Source organism: Bombus pyrosoma, linkage group LG7 (genome assembly GCF_014825855.1).
Source record: "Bombus pyrosoma isolate SC7728 linkage group LG7, ASM1482585v1, whole genome shotgun sequence".
NCBI classification, from domain to species: domain Eukaryota; kingdom Metazoa; phylum Arthropoda; class Insecta; order Hymenoptera; family Apidae; genus Bombus; species Bombus pyrosoma.
In genome coordinates, this window is record NC_057776.1 from 11,677,666 (window position 1) to 11,697,674 (window position 20,009).

The window sequence follows — 20,009 nt, forward strand, 5'->3', positions numbered from 1 at the left end:
TTCATCCAATCGATGACGTCAATGACCTATCTACAGATGTTCCGAAGAACACTAAAGGATATTTCGCCGATTTGCATACGCATGAGTTCCCTGAACTCGTTCTTAAAACGACATTTTTTCAAATGAAAATTCAAATCCATAGCTCTGTTGTTGCTTCAAGTAGTTGCATTTAAGTATTTCGCTAAAATTCAGCATTAGTACACAATTTTCAGGTTACGCGAATAGGTGCGTTCCCCATGGTACACGTAAAAAAGGCAATAGGTGACCGGTGGATGGTACCAGAAGGTCGCGATTCCGCCGCAGGCTAGGCCACGGCAAGGTGAGAGAACAGTGTGGAGATCGACCACGAGATGTCGCATTGAAATGCTCAGGTAAGGCGACAGCCGCACGAGCCGCGATGTTACAGCATTCGAACGCTAACAGTGCCGTAAGAACAGCGCTATTTTTCGAAGAATTCTCGTTTGAGAGCGTTTGGAGTTCTCCGAACAAAATGTTGCATCATTACAAAATCTGTTCGTAACCACAAAGATCTCGAGATTATGGAGAAGTTTAACGATTCTAATCACCCGAGGAGATTGTCAGTTAAAGACTAATGAAGGGATAAGAAAAGAAGGATTAACGGGATATCTCTGATTTCAAAACGTAAGAAGGAGAAGCAGGAATTGTGAAAATAACTAGTCGTCTTGATATCGAGCGAAGAGGAAAACACCAGGTCAGAAACGCTCTCCTTTTACTTGGTTCGAAAGCAGATCCATTTGAAAGGCGAGGCGTGTCATTGATTTTTAAAAGAATTCTTCGTGAATTGTGTCGTAACACGCGCGCGAATCCTTTTGTCGACCAATAGAAATTCTTTCGATCGTTTCGGACTGGACGCGTGCCTTGGGACCTCGACGTGTCTCCAGGAATCGTAATTAGCAAGGAAAATATTTTACAAACGACAATCTGTTTGCTTGGCAAACCGAGCCTGGAACTTATAATTGATAAGCTTGACGAACCTTTGCTCGAGAGTACAGCACTGATGAATCTAATGAATTTTAATTTTAAAACAAAGCTTTCCAAAATGTTAAACGTTTACTGTATCAATCAGTATTCTTAATACGATAAGCCGTTTTTAATATTATCATTTTAACGACTTTTACCATCCATCGCATCGAATACAGAGTCCACAAAAATTAAGATAAATCGTTATAAGAAAATAAAAGAAAAAAGTAATCTCGGCTCGAGTGTACAAAACGATCGGCAAAGGAGCAAGGTAACAAGACACGTTTACACGGCACTGAGGCCCAGGTGGAGGTGGTAGCCGGGCCCCGTTCTCTGTTGGTCCTGTCGTCTGTCAGTGGAGCTCAGTCAGCAGACAGTCGGTCCGTCCGGTCAGCTGGTTCCGTTTATTCGTGTTAGAAGCTTCCTGATGGTAAGCCGAACGTGAAACACCTGATAGAACCCGGTAATCGAACCTCGATCATCAAGGATCGGCGAAAGACTCAGCGGCCCGCGCGCCGTATGTGCGCGAGTGTACAACTTCTCCACCGGAAACACCAACGGCACGGTGCGAGGTACCAACTAAATCGAACGATAGGAACAAGTGGCGGAGGAAATCGAAACGCAGGAAGAAGATAGAAACGCGATAGGGACGGTGTATACCTGGTCAAGTAGAAAATGACTATATCGTACGCGAGCGAAGTGCCAAACGGCTCCAGCTTCGGCTGCTTCTGGAGGATCCTGGTCAAGTGAGTTTACGATATCGATTTCTTTCCCCGAACGATCGTTCGTTTCTTTACGCGAAATCAGACGAATTTTACGATTCGTGCACGCTATCGAGATTGGCCAGAAATTTGGTGACAGTGTGACAGGTTGAACAAATCTGATGCGCACTACGAGGCCTTAGCAACAAGTTTGTCAAGCTACGTTGTCTATAGTTGTTTTCATTCTCCTCTGTTCTCTATCCTGGATCGTTAGAACACCACTGCTCGCGCTATCTGCACTTTGTCCCTTCATCGACTCCACCACGTTCTTTGGTCGCGAGTCGCGACATTATCGTCTCGCAGCTCGGAACAGTAGGAAACAACGCGACACGGTAGGTTACGGACGGTTCTCGACACACACGGAACATCGAAAAGGTGGTGCTCTCACTTTCCTTGCGGTGTATTAATTTCACGCTGACTACGAAAGAGGACGACGCGACGGTCTGTTTGGCCGGTCTCTCTGGCTAAAATTCGTACACGCTCGCGTTTCTTTACGTAAAGTAAACGGAGACGTTCCGTAACGAGAATGGACTTGCAAAATTGCCACGATTCGTGATTCGTATTTTGAGCAGAAACGTATGAAAATAGCAAAGCGAGCAAAACTTTCGACGCGCGTGCGTCTGAGCCAAGCGTTCCAAGATACTGGAGCACGCTTCTAGACAGTTTACATAGTCGGCATGCCATGTAAGACGAAGATATTGCGATATTGTGACCAGTGGATCGTTGTGCAACGTGTAACTTTCGACTCGATGTACTGTGTTCTCGATTTAGAGCCCGGCTGCATAGGAGGAGAAGAAGGAGAGGCCAGCCGAGTCCTTGGACAAGGATTCTGTAAACGCACGTGTAGAAAATAAGGAAAACCAATAACGTATAGACTTTTCTGATCGTTGTTCTATTTTCCTCGTTTTTTTATATTTGTCGTTCAATCGATTTGCTATCTTTACGAGCGATACGTTAGATGGTCGTGGAACAGGCTGGTACGCGTCGAAACAGAAATTGTCCTGATTTTTTTCCCTCAGAACGTACGGTTATATGAATCACAGTAGCGGAGCACGTAAAACCCGCTAGCACAGAAATGGTGCTCGGTCAACGCTTGCCTGTACGTTTTAAGGAAATAAGGTCGTCGATACATTGATTTTAGCCGTAACGACTCGAACGTTACGTGGAATATCGGTACGCTGTTTCTGTACTCTTCTGCCACGGGATTTTCGTTCCAGTTGTCGCTTACGACCAAATGAAACGGTAGTATTTGAATACCCCTATGTCGTGCCACGTTTATTGTGTACCGTTCAATTGTATTATATTATCTAGATACTGATTCATCTAACCGTACTAGATATGAATATCGACTTGTTCAAAGCTTCCTTCTTTTTATTCTTTAACTTATTTATGTAAATTTTTCGTGTCAACGCGATGTTGTTACAATCTTTTAAATATTATCTATCGTCGATGGTCGACTTAATTTCCGTTTAGGAAAACCATCCATTCATTACACAACTTTGCTCAGAACTCGGTGACATCAATGCTCGCGTAGATCCAATGGCGCTAAATTATATGTTATACAATGAATCTTATGTAAATGTTCGATGATCATCTGTACAGTTAAAGACGGGTTTGTCTACCTGTCGAAGTCTAAACATCGTGCTAGCCAGGGTTCTCAGAACGGGACAACAGACGTACAGAATCACTTGATTAAATAGTATCCGTTCAACGGTATCGACATAGCTACATTTGTGAACGCGCGAAACGCAAACCTAAGACTGTCAATAGACTGACGGAAGAAGCACGTGATGCACGTGTAGAATCACGAGTAAAATCGGTTTCTCCGTTTAGTATCTTGTCCGGATATTACATCAGTTACGCGGAAATATCTTTCTACGCGATACCAATGCGACTCGATTTAATTAATCGACAGGTGAAAAAAATCTATAATTTTTTACAATTTTCTGCCGTTGAAATAAACGACCCGGCATTAATCAAAGACATTAATAAAAATTTCCTGACGCAAGGTAAATTCTGTCGACGCAAAATCGCATCGCGAATTCCTCGCTCGTGATTGTTCGTGAAAACGCATAATCGTAGTCGGAATATCGTTGCATACGATTTGCAACGTCCTTGCCGAAGCTCGTTTATTGACATTTCCACGACCTTTAGAACCGCGGCGTTGGTGGATCCTCGGTTGATCTCGGTTTCTCTCCGGACTGTGGGCGCCAGCTTGAAAACGGCCTTAACGGCTTTCACGTAAGATCTCGCTTTCCTAGGCTCGTTACACGCCGCGCGACACACTCCTTGCACGCAGAGTAATAGCGACGACCGACGACTATCTATAAATAACCAGCAACTTCCAGAAATAGAAAACACTTTCGTGATAGCGCACGCAAAACGATACCATAGTGTCACCGCTGGTATCTGTACGAATGCAATCTGTAGGTATTTCATGCTCGATTCAGAGAAGATATTGCCGTGTAGTAGTTAGCTGTAATTTACCAGCGAGCTCGGCGAGCTCAGAACGTTCACGAATAAGTACAATTTCCAAAAGCTGATTGTTTCGATATCGCTGTGTAATTTCAATATTCGTATTCGATTTTTCTCTTCTAAATAAGTATTGTATTTTCAACCAAGGTACTTGACGTACCATGTATCGTTGCATGCTGATTTACATACTGGCAGCTAAATCATTTTCGCAATAGATTATACCGTTGGCTTGCGAGGCGAACGTGTTGAACGAACCCAAAGAACAGGAGGACTTCTGCCGTGTACCTCAAGGTTGTGCCATTTTACCTTTTATTTCATCGTGTGTATACTGCAAATGTTCTTCGATCGTACGTACTCATCTACCAATACGCCTTGACTATAAAAATATCACGTAATAGAGAGGCAAAAAGACGAGGAATGGTCGTAAAGAGGCAGGCATACAGAAAATCTTGCAGTTTCAATATACGGTTCCTGATACCGTAGAGTTTCACGCTAGTCGAGATGGAACCGGCATGCGAGAAGCTTCTTTTTCTCGTGTAAGTCTTCCGGAACAGTCCATACCAGCTTTCCTATCCGCCTACCGGACTGGGCAACCAAAGAGAATGACGCGATCGAAGATCTATAAATACCCTGGAGAGTCCAGAACGATCTATAAATACAAATCCACTATCCAGGAATAGAAAATCGCGGCTGATTCTCCGCTGGGATGGTAATCATTAACCGTATGAATTCTCGAGGCTTGCCGATCTGTTATGAGGTTAGAAGCGTGGTCATTAAGTCGATTTCTGATTGATGGTTAGAAATAGTGCGTTCGCGTGTAGATTATGAGCTAGAAGAAGTTAAACCGACCACTACGATAGACACGATAGGCAACGGTAGAAGTTCGCGGGTGTTTATTTTTCTGATGTTTTGCCAGGTTTAGAATCCGAGCATCGATATAGAACCACCAGCATGTATACCTGTATACACATGGACGCGTAACAGTTGCGCCGATCACGCGCGCTAAATAGGCCTAGCGCGTGAACGGAAGAACTATGGCAGCGAATCGCACGCGTGAAAGCAAGAACGGTTTTCACGGTGCACGGAAGACTGACCAAGATAAAGCGGCAGGATGATGATATTCGTCTGCAAGCTCGCGAAAAAGTGAAATCCAGGAATTCTTGCCTGATTTCAAATGACTCGTCATATTTCTCGTTCGCCGCGGTTCTTCTCGATCCCTCATCGCCGGCGCCAACTCGGAAATAGAATTTCTAACGGAGTGAAATCAATTTAGCATACCGAACGAAACACCGCGCGCACTTACTTTACGAAAGCATTACCACGTAGAATTATCTGTAAAAAGACGCACAGCGAGAAACTCTGTCTGATTTCACGTGGAAAATATTTCCCATCCGATGCTGATAACTCGAATCGCGCGAATGGCGATAAAACACGAAAAGAGAGAATTCCTACCGATAATCCATCGCTCATATACATTTGCAAACGTTACAAATTATGCTAAAATTCTTTGCAAATATGAAATTACTTGGAGTCTAAATACCGAGACGACGACGACGACGACGATCGGCGACGATCGAACAGTCGAACGCGACAACTTTCTTCGATCGGCGACCGTGAGGAATCGTGCAATGGCGCGAGCTCGGGGAACTAGGCCATTGTCTCTCAAATTGGACGATCAGGAGCGTCTCATAAGAATGCAAAAAGCCGGGATCGGTTAGTCCGTATTGCAGCGGCGCGCATCGGTGGTCGGCGGCGCGTCGAAACGACGCTACCGATTGGTCACGTTCGTGCTCGTGTGTCGCGACGACACACCGTCCTGTCGTGTCCTGTCGTGTTGAGTTGTGTCGAGTGGTGCGCGCCTCTCTCGCGAATTTAACGCTGCCTCGCGCCGTCTTCGTTTCTTTCACGAGGCTGCATCGAACCGGGTGCACGAACGTTGTTGCATTCGCACTACGCCGAATGACAATGAGACACAGACCGCGCACCGCACACACGCTCCTAGCGTATGACACACATTTCGTTCACCTCTCTTGTCTTCCGCGGACTGCAGCGGGTACTAAGCGCGGACGCGCGCGCGTTTCTCGCACGCCAGAGTACAGGTGTGTATACGTGCACCGGATTGCTTGCGAGTATGTTTGTACTTATGCGAACGCGCTCTCGAACCTCCTAGAAACATCGGGTGGACCAGGATTCTCTTCATTCTTTCCAGGATCATCCTGGAACTATTTCCTTAATAATTTGTGCGTTCCGACACTTGCAAAATAAATTAATTCTGGTAATACTTGCGAAGCAGAAGTTAAATTTTTGTTTGCCCTTCGGCAAGTGGAAACGCGAAGAATGAGCGAGAATAAGTGTAAGAATCTTACACGTATAAGAACTGTATAATTGTTTCCATGCACTTCTACTCGCGACCATTTGTCTTCCCTCATCAGCAAGGATTGTATGTTCACCTGCTAGATCATTTCCTGGAAAAAACTGAACACGTCTAAGAAGAAACAATTTAGTTCAACGATTTACAGTGTCAGATGCTGGCTGAAAAATTGATTACAAACATTTCAGTTCTTTTGTGTTGCAAAATACCTATTACCAACTTCTATAACTGACGTCAATTAACTGCAACAACCCATTTTTCTATTCGCTTCTTTTGTTTTACCGCGAGATACTCGATGCCTACATTAATTTACAAACTTTGATAAATCAGAAAACTATTGTATCAAGAAGTAGCGTATTTTCGCAATTTCAGAGACTATTAACAGCGACAGAAATATTTCTCTCATAAGAGATATCTCATAAGAGTCATTCCATTAAAATTTACTTTCGTATGTTGCACTTTGACTTAAGAAAGTCCTGCGATTTATCTGATCTGCATCTCAATGCTTGCAAGAGGAGATAGACGTTTTTCGGGCGGGCACAGGCGCGGGACAAGAACAGGGAACTCGTTTTCTCTTCCGCGAAGGCACTCTTGAAAAGTTTCCATTGGTCCTTGATCGGGCCGCAAAAGAGTACGCGTACGCGGGTTAAACGACACGACACAGGGACGAGCGAAGCTCCTTTGCGAGGAGCAATGGCGAAATAAACGTTTTACTGCCAGACGTGTGACGGGCACTCAGCTTTGGTCGTTTACTAATTAAAATGTGAAACCATCCCCGAGATCACAGCGTGACCGAGGCTTACCGGTCGTATCTTCTGCTGCTCAGCGGTGAATTTCACCAGCACCCGCTTACCTTCGGATCCGTATTGCCTTTTGGATGCAATTGGATGGCTCGTGGATTCTGATTTACTTAGTCGGGTCTTTCATATTTCAAATGTTCAAGGATTCCGCGTTTTCTCAAGGATATGGAGTTCCTGGTATTATCGATGATAGCTGTTTCAGGTTAATATTATTGAACAGTTTATTCTATGAACAGAATATTATATTTTTTACTCAAGGGAGAGATTTTTATCGTCTTCTGAGAATTTTCCTAACATAGAAGGATCAAGATTGCTTAGTAAATCTGATCTTATGTGAGAAACCGTTGCTATGTTTATAAAATTGCTATGTTCCATTATATAAATTTTACTTTTATCTATATCCACGACTGTTCTATTGTATAGCTCAATATCGTATCAATTATGCATAAACTTAGTACTAGATTCATTTCTTCTTCAAGTCGGACGTTGCTATAGAAATGTATGTTTTCGAAATACGGCACATAGAATAGAGGAACGAGAATCTCTATCGTTTGGACAGAGGGCCAATTTCACGTGCACGGAAGCATCGATATCAAGGAAGCGACCGAGAAGTTTACCAAAGTGAGGACGAACGAGGAGCACCACTCCGTGGAGCGTGACCGGCGTTAGTTATGCAACGTTTTGTAGCCTCGCGTCCTTGTTGCCCGCATTGGTATTATCTTGCTTAGAGCGAGGAATCAATTACAATTTGTTGCCTTGATGATGATTTTCTTTCCGAAAGGTGAAGGAGACTACCGACCGATCAATATGCCGATGAGGATTTTCAGAACGAGTCAAATGATTTTCATTTGATCGACAGATGCAAAACGAGGTCGTTGGAAAAGTCGCGAGACCGAGGAGAAACTTCTGTCTTTCTCTGCCCTCATAAAGAAAAAGAGGCGCCACTTGTTTTATCTAAAACACTTGCAAAGTAACTGTTGCGAAATATGTACGAGCTAAGATATAATCTCGCATATCTGATAGAGACGTCTTCCACGCTATTTACGTTTCGTTGTCCTCAACAAGGAATGTTTTAACTAACAACCTACTTTGTATCAGTATTGAGACCCCGTATAAAAATGAACGTGTAGAAATAAAAATAACGATTAAGAAAATATTCAGTCTCCGTCGAACCTCCTGAGAATCAGTAAGTCAAATGGAGCGACGAATTCGTGAGTCATCCCATGAATATCGACGAACCACCTGATCGTTCCCAGAATTGACCTTGCGTCTGGCATTTATTCGACTCCACGTTTCCTTAAAATAAAATAAACAGGAAGATCCTCGAAAACGATAGATAGCGAGTACGTATCGAGCTCATCAATAAACAAAATAAACTCGTATTTTCTCTATGATTAAGAAATTCGTTGATCGTTCGAAACTTCTGCCGTATTCGAACAGAAGAATTGATAAATGATCATCAGAAGCGAAAAATTGATCAGTGTAATATTTTTCTTCTGTTCGAACGACGATAAAAGACATGATAGGAACGTTGGATGTTTGGCACGAATAGCGTGCGCTGAAGCAGCCAAAGGCAGGTGACACACACGCAACACCCGCGAGTACCTTCCACGCATAATCGACGCACTTCTCGCACCTCGGTTCGAGATACAAGGTTGCTCGTAACTGTGTCACTGTCAATCAAACTCATCGGTATGTATAACGCTCATCTAAACACTAGTCAATATGCGATTTAATTATTCTCATGGTCTGAAGAACGGGAAGAGAATGTGTCGTTCCATTCTATAATAGGGAAAAAGAATTTAGTACGAGTATCTGGCAAGAAATACATTCCTCTTGACATTGTCGGCACAATAAACCGTCAATGTTTGAGTACTCTATTACTAGACATTTTTCGAAGGTGTTTTGTAATGCCGAATAAGTGTTTGACCAGCGGTCAACAACCACTTAGGAACCACTTATGATAATCAGGCGATCAATTCATTCCAGAAATTCTCCGAATTCTTTGGAACTGATGACACTTACCCATTAACAGGAAGACAGCAAGTCTTTATTCTTTGATCACATCATCGACACTCGAGATCGTAATCTACAGGATCGTTTCCTTCTACGACTAGCCGGTTTGATTTACCTTTCTGGAATTAATCGAGAAACGTTCATCAAATGGCATAAACTCGTTAGTAATGCAAACAGTAGGATGGTTCGCGTTTCTCGCGTGATTCTCTAGCAACTGCACATGTCTTGTAGCCCAGCGGAGCGTAATTTTCAACAGTCGAATCAACGTTCTTCCTCACAATGCGATTAATTAGCAACCAAATGGTCGATGCTAATCGTCCACCGCGCTTATGTAAACTGGCCATGCCGCGTACTTCCGCAATTGCTTTCATGGGATTATAGCCAGCGTCTTCTGACGAAGGAAATTACGTCGAAACCGTGTTTTTTTTTTTCTTTCGGAATTCTGTTCTCGAATCTGGTTGTATCTTTAGAGATGATGATTTCGAGATATCGCGTATTATGCGTCTGTTCTTGACGCAGCCACACAATGGGAAAGACCCAATCCATCTGAATCGAAAATAGGATAACCTTATTTCTCGAGAGTTGCTTTGCATTTGCTGGGAAAGATCGATTCTCCTCTTTTCATATTTACAGAGTGCAAGCAAGTTCCTACATAATTATGAAATCAATGCATTTGAAAATCTAATAACTCAGTTGTCAAATTAGAAAACACGTTTAAAAGCTATTGCCAATACCTGCATGCACGCGTTGACGTTTGCATGCAACGATGTTTTTGTTATTGTCGAAGACAATCGTGTGTGATTACAGACGCAAATCGGTATCTGTCACTGGTGATATAGTGATGCTGAGTTAACAGCGAGAAGATCGAAATACATCTATATTATTCGCTAATCCACAGCTTCGTGTCAGTATCGGTTCTTCGACCACCTGTTCCGAGTTGGCTTTCGTAACAATACTTATCGAGATTCGTTCTCGTTACGAGACCGACCGCAACGTTCGTAGGCGGATGAGTTCTCTTCCTGGTACAAGATCGCAACGTTGAATCACTCGCTACACTTGAAGTCACTTTTCAGATTCTGATCTCGTACAGCGATAAAAATACACGAATCTGTCTATTCTAACTTATTACCAAAATGCTAATCCGTTATTTACTAACAAGAATAGACTAATGATACGTTGACAAGCAATCGCAAAAGTTCTTGCATCTTTCGAATTCCTTTCCGCTTGAACTTTCAATGAATAGCTCCGCATATTTCAAAGCGGTCACGTCTGGCTCGTTCAAAGGTTCGAGTAAATCGGCTCCGAACACAATTCATATTTCTCTCAAACGGCCATCACGATGAGAACTCTATAAATCATGCATTGAGCTGCGATTTCAACGATCCATAAATCATTGGAAACGCCTCGAAGAAGGTGGTGCTTCTGCCCAGCCAAGGATCGTTCAGCGTGCCACTGTTCATCGTCGAGGATCCACCTTCCTCGGTTATTGTCTTCCAACAAATGGAAAAAAAGATCTTCGAGCGGATAAATAAAAAAGATAGAGTCGACGAGTCGCGAGGAGTTCGACTAGTTATCGCATTCCACCTCACGGAACCGTAGTTGGCTCGTCTACTATATCCCGAGAGGCTCGTTTCCTCTACGTTCCTTTCTTGCTCGACCAGAAGCTTCGAGCTTCTTACAAACGAAGCGTTTATAGAAGCGCTTAAGCGTACTTTAGCCTCTAGAACAAGAGAATCCGTTTGCAATGCTCGTTTTAGCAGACGTTAGCATAATTCAATGGAGACCTATCCTTCAATGTCGGGTAAGCGGATCGGAGCAAGGAACTGTCGTAAAATACATTTCGATCGGATCTAACAACGGGTGAACCTTGCACTCATCGACACACCGTCGTAAAGATTGCAGGAAATACATTTTTAATCTCATGATTCAGCCGTCTGAAAGCTAATTATGCAACACTGTTTCCAGCAGATTTTTCTGTGTACTCTGTAAAGCGTTCTGCTAGAATATCCTTCTAATAAAATGAAGCTGGGTAATTTCTTTCTGAGAAGTATTTATGCAGTTTCAAACGTAAAAAATGCGATTAAGATGTTTATCGAAGCATTTGGAGGGCGCAGAGAAGGTACGTGTAGGCTTCAATGACCGTGACCATGAAAAACGCAAGAGGAAACGGATATCTCTTCATCGATGGCTTGATGTATTGCGGTGTGATCATGACGAATTCTAAATACGTAGTTGAAATCACCAACTTTAGAAAAATAAATAGCGTACCAGATTATAATGTCTATATATGAGAATGCAATTCTGATGTTACGTCTCGTGTTTCCCACTGCACCGCTCCGTAGCGCGACATTTTCAAAAACACATTTTACCACATCCCTTCGGTCTAACTATCCAATTGGTCTGAAATGTCAAAGAAATCTTTTTTCAACATCCAGCAAGAAGAATCTAAATGGATGGATTATGTCATTGAAGTATACCCTAGTACCCATCAGCTTCTTTGAATAAGAAAACAAACAATAAGACAAGTTCCCGCGGCCATTCATAAATAATTCACTAACGCTTGTAAAGCACGTACAACCTAGAAAAGATGGAACAGGCGATTCGACTATGTTTCAGCATCCATGTCGTGATTATTATTTCACTTCCGCTTTCGTATCGCACGAACGAGCCGTTTTGGTAAATCAGAGTGATGTAACTCTTGCTCGAGAGCGCTGCAAAAACGTACGCTCGTGTGGATTCAGCGAAGTGCACTAAGAATCCGGAAAGATGGAGAGAAACGAGAACCTAAGAAACAAAATCGTAGAGAGAAGTATAATGTAGTCTGGTCGACAAGAACGATAAAAGGCCTTGGCGAGCCTTGACCGGTGGACCGTTACTTTACGCCATCCAGGAGCGTGGATCAAGCTCCTTATTTCCCTCTTACCGGAGCAACTTCGTTGTATAGTGTTGTTGTTTTATCGTCTTACCCTTCCTCGTTCATCTAAAGTGCCTTCCGCGCGCTAGAACACGCGACATCGCTCGTGTACGGTGTCCAGCGTCTTCGTATCGTTAATAAACAGATTGCGGATTTTTACCCATTTATAGAAGATTTGACGGTATCTATATTCATAAAAATACGCATTTGCAAAAATATTCACAGTCTGGTAATAAAACTCGCATACCACGTCGATTCTCGATAAACGTTTCTCGTGTGGTAAAGCAATTGAGAAACGAATCGATCCACCGTTCTAAAATTGCCAGGGAAATTATTTGAGAGCGAACGAACGTTTTTCTGGTTACGTTTCTAAGATGATGTTCCACGTGTAATTATTTCGTAACCTGACGGAATTGCCGCGTTTACGCTACGCTACGAAAGCGCAGCTGTTTCGCCGTTAACGTGTCAAACGACGCACGAAGTCTCGCAGCGAGATATACATTATAATACGGATCGCGTAAATTAACCAAAGTTTATTACCGTCCTGTTACGCTGTGAAAAAATGGCGACCGCCTGGCGGCATTACAGAGATCGCGATCTAGATCGTTTCGCGAACGCTGTCGCACAGTTCGTGCCCATGGTGGCGCAGCTACGATAGATAATCGACTTAGCGAAGGTAGAGAGTATTGTTGGCTATTTAACGAAGCAAATGCAACGGTGACTCACGTTTCAGCAATATTTAGCATTCCGCGGTGCTATGAAAGCAGTTTAAGCGCACCAGTCACTTCCTACGCATTTTTGGCCGTCTCCGACCGGTATTTGTATTAACCGTCCTCGAAAATCTCCGGCTAATTATAGAAAAAGTTCGCATACGAAACTATCGATAAATTGCTTTCCGCCTCTTAACTGTTTTGTTTTCGAAGGGACAAAAACGACTACCGCAAACGTTCAGTGCAATAACAACACTCGGCATAGAAACATCGCTCCAAATTTCTCTCGCGGTGTTAAACAGTTGTTACGTAAACACTGGAAATGTGAAGAAACTTCGCGCATCGATAGAAACCGGAGTGAATGATTAAGATCATAGCGCGAACGCGTCTTGTCCGTGGCATTTGCAGCACGGCAATCAGAGGTAAGCAACGGCGGTTTAAACTCTATTCGGAGTTACAGAAACACGCGAGGTTTAACCGCGCTACGGCTGATTTCGTGTTCTGAAACCGCGACAACCATGAGCCAGCGGAGAAAGGACGAAAAAGGAAATACTTTTGCGCCAGGCTAAATCACCGCTACGGCATTATGTTATAACGATCGTGCATAAATGCTCGACATCTGGTCTGTTATAAGACAGCCCTTGCCCATTCACTCGGGGATGAATATACGCTTTAGCACGACCACGCGCGTACATCGTTAACTTCTCGCTTCGAACGTCGATCTTTACGACCTGCATCAACGTCTTCTTCGCTTCTATCCCCATTCTGGTGGAATCTTTTGACACCGATAAAAAATGTCTGTCACCTGGCAGGGGATCTGAATTTATTACACAGGAAATTTACTAGGCGCGTACTACTCTCTACATCCGCGTATTGACGGATATGTATAAGCGGAATAATTCCAACTATTTTTATGTTTTAATGCAAAATTACGGCTCGTGAGCGGTATAGAAGAAGAAAAGAGTGAACAGGTTTTTGGAAAGGTCGAGTTTGAAATTATTAGCAAAGCGTATCTTTCATACGATGAGTATCAAGGTTTGTTGTACTCCATATACGTGCGATTTAAAGAGCATTCGTTTCGATGAAAATCATCAGTATTCGAAGTCCTATGTGAAATTTGTAGAGCAATAAGAATATTTGTAATGTTATTAGATAGCTAAACGTGACGTAAAGTTACGTGAACCGCGCTGTTTTTATAGTGATAGACGGCAGTTGTCGATCACGTGCAACCACTATGTATCTAATTCGTAGAAAATTATGCGAGTCGCGCGAATGGGAAAACATCTTCAGCGGCGGTTCGCGATGTTTGTACCCTGCTCCGTAAAGTATCGCTGGACGAAGATGCGATCCAACGTACAAATTTATGTAAATCGCAGCCGGTCGATGACGCAATGTACATTATCTTTCACGATGCGGTTAGATATGCAGCGCCATCGGGTCGACCACTTAATTACATTCATCCTTGTACATCATTACGTATTATTTCATAAATTGTTCGCTGGAAGATCTTCCTGGATCGTGTGGATGTTGATCTACACGATGCAACGGATATATCGGAAACGATCTACGTATCGATCTTACGATCGACGAATGATTTGCAAAAAACTAATTTACTCAGTTATTTCATGAGTCGGCACAATTTATCCGAGTGGGGCAAATCAGAGACAAGAGACGAGTTCGTTAAATCACAGTAATGAAAAAAAGGTTCTCCTAGCGAAACGATTAATTGGAGAAAAAACAACTTAACTGCTGTATTGTTGTTCCTTTGTCAAATGAATCGATCATTGTGCTCGTTAATGAACGTGTTTACTGCCTTCGCAGGTCGTTAACGGTGCGTCTAACTATTCTCACATAAAACAGTGGTATTCCACATTCCTGATAAATCTCGTAAATATCATAGAAGATCGACCCGTAGTCAATAAGCCGATGATGACGCTCAATCGTTTTGGCTCGCGTGTCGGCGTAATGGCTCGCGAACGTACGTAGAAACGTCGCGTAACGCGTGCAACGCCACGCACTTACACACGTGGGGGTTTCACGGGCGTGCGGTCGCGTATCGTATGAATGGTGTGGAACAATGCTTCTCTACCATGACCTACTGACATACAAATAAAGAAATAACTCGATATTCATAGACACCGCGATTTTGCTCATCTAGCAACAAAGTTTCCGCGCGAGGCGTTACGCAACGATTTCGTTGTCTGCTGCGGCCACGTCGCGGTTTCGTCGCGATTCTCCGCGAAAATTATTGAGAAACAGGGAAGAAGAGTCCTATGCGAGTGTACGGAGTAGCGTGTTAATATTATTTATAATGTTTCGAAATGTGTTTAAGAAACGTTGGAATTTGACGTATTCGTACGTGGTAGGATATGAAATGTACCGCTATACTTTCACTCGTTTCCAACGTACCATTTCTTTTTTCTTTCCTGTGGGATTTCCGAAAATATAAATTTAATGCTTTTTGCGGGAAGATCTTATCATTGAGAAAGCATGTTCCAGAAACTAAATCCATAACGCTTACAGGTAAATTTCGTACGTTGTTTGTACAATCTCTTACAACGATCGATGACTGGACGTGGACAAGAAATAAAATGTTCCAGCAAGATCTCGAAAGAAAAACAATTGCTGAGAATCTTCTTGTGTGCCAGTCGACGATTAGAAAACCACGATCGAACGCTACCGCTTGTTACGGTCTTGTGAATACACTAGGATAAAGTACTTTCAATGCACCGGATATCCGAGATGGTTTTACATAGCTTTCTTTCTCCATAGCCATTTCAATGCCAATAAACTGTGTTCCCCTTTGTGAATTGTATTTATGCATAAATACAATTCTTTTTCATATTAGAATTTCCTACCACAATTTTATGATACAAGTGGTTTTTGACGATCGATAAATAAACGTGGTCGACGTGTTTACTTACAGCCAACAGCCAAACAATGTATTATAGATACAACAACAGAAACGGCCATCGATAATCCACAGCTTTTCACTTTGGCCTCGTTTGCACTACGTTTCATCGTGCTATCTACAGTTGCGGGATTTGAATTTAAAGTCATTGTCGCTTCGCGATTGGTATTGACGAAACCTTCGATATAACCGTCCTTCGATGATTTCAACGTGCCTGCCGCAATTATATCTCTCAACGACGTTCCCAACAATAATGACGCCATAAAATACACGAATAACAATGAATCCAGAAGCGTGCACTTGCAATGTAAAGCATTGGGACCACATGCGTGAAGTGTTTCGACACGAAAATATTGCGAATTCAATGTACTCTCGAAGCTCGTAAAATCGGTCTAACCCTGACACACATTTCACTGGGATTTAACAGTTCCCGAATGGCGTGTGTCCAACGTCGATCGACCCCTATCGTTATCGTCGAAACGATCGCGCGACAACATTCCATTCTTTACAATCTAATTTCTAAACGAGCAAAATGGCAGCCATCGAAAGCGCCGTTCGCCTCATACCTATTTCATCATTATCGTTGAACATCGAAAAGGAGACTCATTTCGTTTTGTTTTTGTACGCTACTGCTGCATTTCTATCGAAACCAGTCACATTCTACACGAGCTCCTTTTCTAAAGTGCTGCATCATCGAGATTATTAAACGAGATACGACCTATCGACACAAATCTTTGAACTTTGGGCACGAGCCAAGGAGCATGAGTTTTTGCATTGCGTTTTACGAAGCGAAATAAGTAAAATGAGAATAGTGCTCGTAAAAGAGAAACGCACTTATCTAAATCCATGTGCATAAATTTGTCGAGCGATGAGAATACGACGTCAATACTTAATACGATTATTACATGAAAGTGACGATTATGTAAGTAGCTACATAATAAGCTTCGTTTCATCAGAGCTCTTTTTCTTTTTCTTCTTCACAGATGGCGGGGGTCCGTTTACAAGCTAATCTGGCGGGAATTGTTGGCCTACCTGTTCGTCTACTACCTCATCAATTTTACATATCGATATGGGCTGAACGAGCAGCAGCGGGTGTGAGTACATGAATACGTTCATTTGAATATCTTCTCGCGGTGAAGTTTCCTCCACGAGCCACGAAGGTTGACGCCTTAACCGGTCGAGAATAGCGCCTCGCGATAACGCAGCCTATCTCCTTGAAATTAAGACGCACCGATAAAAACAAAGAAACGAAATCTTTCTCTCTGTTCCTTTCGCAAAACCTTCCAGAAAGTTTCACAAATGGCAATGACATGGATCCTTTGAATTGAAAAAAAAAAAAGGGATAATAATTCGAAGACAAAGACTCTTTCATCGCGGTTCTATCTGGAGAAGAACGGAGTGGATGAAACAGAGTGGTGTATCGGCTACCATAACCGCCGAGTTTACGCCGCGAAACCCACGCGACATCGACCTTGGTCGAGCAACAAAGCCTTCCACGCGTCAATCGACATTATATTTCGCCGGTTAACATCGACGGTACCGTTTTATGGATATTAACACTGCTGGCTCCTTTGTTCAGAACGCGGTTAGTTAACCCTTCTCATCTTTCGTTTTCTTTTTATCGTCGCGTTTAGCATTCGTCGGTTCTCTCTTGCAGGACACTTTACGATGACCACGATAAACGCGTGAAAATCGTTGGTAAAAAGAAACGGCCGTCAATCGCGGGAATGAAAGCCAATATTTCAATTAATTTAAATAGAGATGGTGTGTCTCCAGGGTTACCATCCTATAGAAATCACGATTCTCGGGAAAATCCACCGACCGTGGGTATAAACGTCATAATGTTACAACGATCGACGAGAACCGTGTCCATAAGAGAGAACATTTTAACGTTTCTGTTCCAGACATACGTATATCGCGTGTAGTTAAATTGCATGTATCGTAAATAAAATTGTTCCTCCCTTACGAGGCGCGCGTTTTGTATAATACGGCATGGAATGTGTCGACTCGTCCGGGCTCCGTATTAAAAAACGCATAAAAACGTAACCTGTTATTTACGTCGGGATAAAAAAAGAAGCGAAGAAGCACGATGCACGAGGCTGGCGGATGTTAAAAAGGACCCTTCTTTGAGCCGCTTCGATTCGCATGGTCTAAATTTAGAACTGTAGGGCCGGTTCGTGGATGGCTTAGGGTCCAGCAGACCCAACGATCATAGGAAGGATCCGCCAAATCGAAATAAAGGCTTGCCTCATCGTATATATCAAGGATCTTCGGCGATAAATTATAGCTTTTTAGTGGAATTTTTAGCGTTACTACTAAAATATAAAACTTTCCTCCGTTAACCGCGTGTTATCGACAGTTTTTAATCTATTTGAGACTAAAATTTATATAAAATCGTTGAAATCCTTTTATATATCGTTCAGTAACATTTAATATGCGTTTTTGCAATTTTTACGGATTTTTTACAAAAAAATTGATAATTTCTTTTAGGATTTTTCTTACCTTCTTACCTTCTTAATGGAATTATTAGATCCTTCTAAATTGCCTGATAATTCGTTTAGAATTTATTGAATTTCTTCGCTTATCTATCTATCGGCGAGTAAATAGAATTTAGAATTAAGTGATAACCAAAGCAATGAATGAAATCTAGAAGTGCATTAACCTTACAATGCTCTAATTGCAAGCTAAACTCTTTGACTTTCGTATATATAACTCTTATGCGAAAGCAGAACATGATAAACTCGCAAACTTAAAATGTACATATGTAGCATCGAACGTTAAAAAGTTCCAATGTACATCGAATCTTATCATCGGTTACGTCGAATGCTTAAGATAGATAGGACCAGCCGCTAACAGATTTTCGCGAGCAGCTGTGAAATCTCGATGGAAATTCCCATTTAACAGGAATTACCTGTACGTAAGACCGGTAGTGGTATCTCGTTCGATGACGGTATCACCTCAACCTTGCTCCACTTGTAAGCGAGGCGATATAAGAATTCCACCACGCGTATTACTAAACAAATATTTAACCGTACACACACATAATTTGTGAACATTCGATTCGTCTGGCGAAATATGTTTCGTTAATTGCTCGAATGGGTAGTACAGTTCTTTCGAAACTATTCGTTCAGGGGGAAAGGACACACGTGGAAGATAACACAGGTGATAATTTACATTCAATAAGGATTCGTGACAATTATCTGTTGCAGAATCTTCGAAAAGATCAGGTACTACTTTGGAAACTCCAGCGAATCGATACCGATGTCATTCGTGCTGGGATTTTACGTGAGTCTGGTCGTGAAACGATGGTGGGAGCAATATAAACTATTGCCCTGGCCGGACAACTTAGCACTCTTTATCAGCGCAGCTATTCCTGGTAACGTAAGTATAAGGATGAAAGAAACATTTCGACGAATTCGTATTCGTGTTGAATCGTGGAACAGCGGGTATACTGGAAGATGAAATTCCCAGTAAACGAAGCGGCTCAAAAGAACGATAAACACGCAGCCTTGCACGGATAGTAGTTGTCGCTGCGTTTGTCTCATTACGCTAATGAATTGCCGTGACACGTTTCGGTGTCGTTAACCTAAGTAGGTGCCAGCTCTCGGAGTCACGCCACGCCCAGAAGTGAAAAAAATGCGAAGAGCGATCATCCCATAATTGGCAAGCGAGCAAATCTTCTTGTAACTCTTGTACATCCGCTTAACAGATAGCCAGGAACGATAGACGCGGTTCCTCGAGACGCGATTCGCGTGACCCTTGGCATGCGGCTCTAACTTCTGGCACACGTGTTCGCGCGCGACACGCTGCACACCTTACGAGAAATTCCCGCTTGTTATCGTTACTTTCTCTGATCGTCTCGCCTAAACCGAAAACGAAAGTTCGTTTCTATGAACCAGCGGTTCCTGTGTATCTTCGATCATTCCAAAATGCTTAGTTTCTGAACTTTAAGTCAACGACTAAGGTTTCCATGCTTGGTTGCCGCGATTACCGAGAATCACAAATATTTTTAAACGAACATGGTAGCGACCAGTTCGACGAAGTCGAAGACGAGCTTCGTGGCTCGAGTT

The 20,009-nt window shown here is 42.7% G+C and overlaps 1 protein-coding gene across 2 annotated transcripts in view; it reads left to right on the top strand.

The window, feature by feature from the left end:
- The first annotated feature begins 1,317 nt into the window (after positions 1-1,317).
- The window catches only part of LOC122568851, a 41,352-nt gene continuing 22,660 nt past the window's right edge, over positions 1,318-20,009 (top strand). Inside the window, exons 1-3 of one of the 2 annotated variants that reach the window (XM_043729062.1) lie at positions 1,318-1,727; positions 16,923-17,033; positions 19,149-19,320. In XM_043729062.1, coding sequence (XP_043584997.1) covers positions 1,657-1,727; positions 16,923-17,033; positions 19,149-19,320 — 354 coding nt within the window. In that variant the 5' untranslated portion in view covers positions 1,318-1,656. Of the gene's footprint in view, positions 1,728-13,101; positions 13,451-16,922; positions 17,034-19,148; positions 19,321-20,009 lie in introns of those variants that run through there. The other variant, XM_043729063.1, reaches the window with a different exon arrangement.